Below are 2,500 nucleotides of genomic sequence, written 5' to 3'. Positions count from 1 at the left end.
AATTGTTTGACACTTCCATGGACTGGATAATGAGGACACCTATTAGCTAAAGTCCTTATGTAGCAACAATATTCAATATGAAACAACTGACCTTGACTTTGCTGACAATCTATTGTAGTCTCTGGAAACCCTGGAGGTGGCTAAAGATGCATTTTGCAATGAAGCTAAACCCTCAGGTATAGAGGTCTTGTGGACTAAGACCTAGATCCCAAAATTTGGGGGCCTGCTAGGAAAACCTGTTCAGTTGGTGTGTGCATGCAGAGAGGATATTGAAGTTACATAGAGCATTACATACCTTGGTAGTGTAGTTTGTGACTCTAGACTCAGACCAAAAAGTGAGTAAACAGATTGGCCTGTCAGCAAGTGCCATGAATTCTCTTGACAAGAGTTTTTGGGGATGCTGATAACTGTGCGGAAGGCCAAAGCTATACATCTTCAAGGCATTGATGCTACCAGGTTTGCTCTGTAGAAGTGCAACCTAGACTCTATCCTGTGCCTTGGAGTCTCGTCTTGGTGCCTTTTAAGACAGGTCTCTGCTCTGGATCATTGGTTATTGCTTGCAGGACCATGTATCCAACCAACAGTTACACTGTGAGACTGGCAGAGGACATCAGGCTCACTTCCCCATGGATGATCCTGCCCACCAAGTTGTCTCCACCTGAGACAACCCCAGATGGAGGAGGCCCAAGAGACAGCATAGGAAGTCATGATTTGGGCAGTTTAATCAGATCTGTCATGAAGTGTTAGAAATGGGCTGAGGACTTACCAGGCTGCTCACCATGAGGAACCCTGGTGAATGAAATTGAAGGGGGAATTGAGTTTGTGAGTCCCTGTCAGTGTTAACCCACCAGATAATGTTAGTTACATGTTGGCTAGGAACCAGTTGCTTACTCACCTAACAGGTAATGGTCCTGTTAGGTGAGTAGATTTTATGGTTGTTCAACTTTCTAAGAACACCAGTCTCTGTTCAAGTCATGTTGAGAGGATGAGTATCAAGCCACAATATCTGCAGCTTGTTTATCATATTCATGGACTTGTTCAATAGATCAGTGATGGTACATTGAAACTAACAAGGAAGATCTGCACTGCCCAAGTGCCTTTCCAGTTGTTATTATTATTACCACAGTTATTAATACCATTATCATTATCATCATACTTATTGTTATCGTTACTGTTAGCACTACCATTATCATTAATATCTTCTTAGTGATAATAAAGATTGCAGGTATGGTTATGACTATTATTAAGAAATGGTAGAATTGCTGAACATAATAGTCAGTTGCATGCAAGTTGATGCCATACTGTTGAATTGGTTGCCTGTATGGAATTTGTTTGCATATGAGAACTGAGCTAAGGAGATGTTGATTGTTGATTGACTTTTACATGTACTTAATAGAACATAATAAACATGGTTTGTTGATTAGATTTACTATGACAGTTAAAGATAAAGGGAACAGTGTCCTTTTTGCATAGTGTATGTAGCAGTTGATATTCTTAAGGTATGCAATATATTTTTCTACTTTTTCTTTCTAAAGAATTATTTGAATAAGCATATAAACAAATTGCATGTGTATGTGTTCGTGTGTGAATGAGAATGAAGGTGCAGATGTGAATAGGTGATTGTGGTTACATATGTGCACATGCCTCTGCTACTTTCAGAAAAAAAAAAAATATATATATATATATATATATATATATATATATATATATATATATATATATATATATATATATATATATATATATATATATATATATATATATATATATATATATATATATATATATATATATATATATATATATATATATATATATATATATATATATATATATATATATATATATATATATATATATATATATATATATATATATATATATATATATATATATATATATATATATATATATATATATATATATATATATATATATATATATATATATATATATATATATATATATATATATATATATATATATATATATATATATATATATATATATATATATATATATATATATATATATATATATATATATATATATATATATATATATATATATATATATATATATATATATATATATATATATATATATATATATATATATATATATATATATATATATATATATATATATATATATATATATATATATATATATATATATATATATATATATATATATATATATATATATATATATATATATATATATATATATATATATATATATATATATATATATATATATATATATATATATATATATATATATATATATATATATATATATATATATATATATATATATATATATATATATATATATATATATATATATATATATATATATATATATATATATATATATATATATATATATATATATATATATATATATATATATATATATATATATATATATATATATATATATATATATATATATATATATATATATATATATATATATATATATATATATATAT

General features: G+C 26.4%; 1 protein-coding gene across 1 annotated transcript in view; it reads left to right on the top strand.

Moving 5' to 3' along the window:
* LOC125039360 (neurofibromin-like) overlaps nt 1-2,500 on the top strand; it is an 88,857-nt gene that overhangs the window by 59,904 nt on the left and 26,453 nt on the right. Inside the window, exons 46-50 of the mRNA XM_047633200.1 lie at nt 119-176; nt 387-456; nt 564-742; nt 852-918; nt 1,046-1,055. Coding sequence (XP_047489156.1) covers nt 119-176; nt 387-456; nt 564-742; nt 852-918; nt 1,046-1,055 — 384 coding nt within the window. The remainder of the gene's footprint in view (nt 1-118; nt 177-386; nt 457-563; nt 743-851; nt 919-1,045; nt 1,056-2,500) is intronic.

Source organism: Penaeus chinensis, chromosome 27, assembly GCF_019202785.1.
Source record: "Penaeus chinensis breed Huanghai No. 1 chromosome 27, ASM1920278v2, whole genome shotgun sequence".
Classification (NCBI taxonomy): Eukaryota; Metazoa; Arthropoda; class Malacostraca; order Decapoda; family Penaeidae; genus Penaeus; species Penaeus chinensis.
Note: the sequence above shows the minus strand (reverse complement) of the source record. Positions and strands in the feature narration are given on the sequence as shown.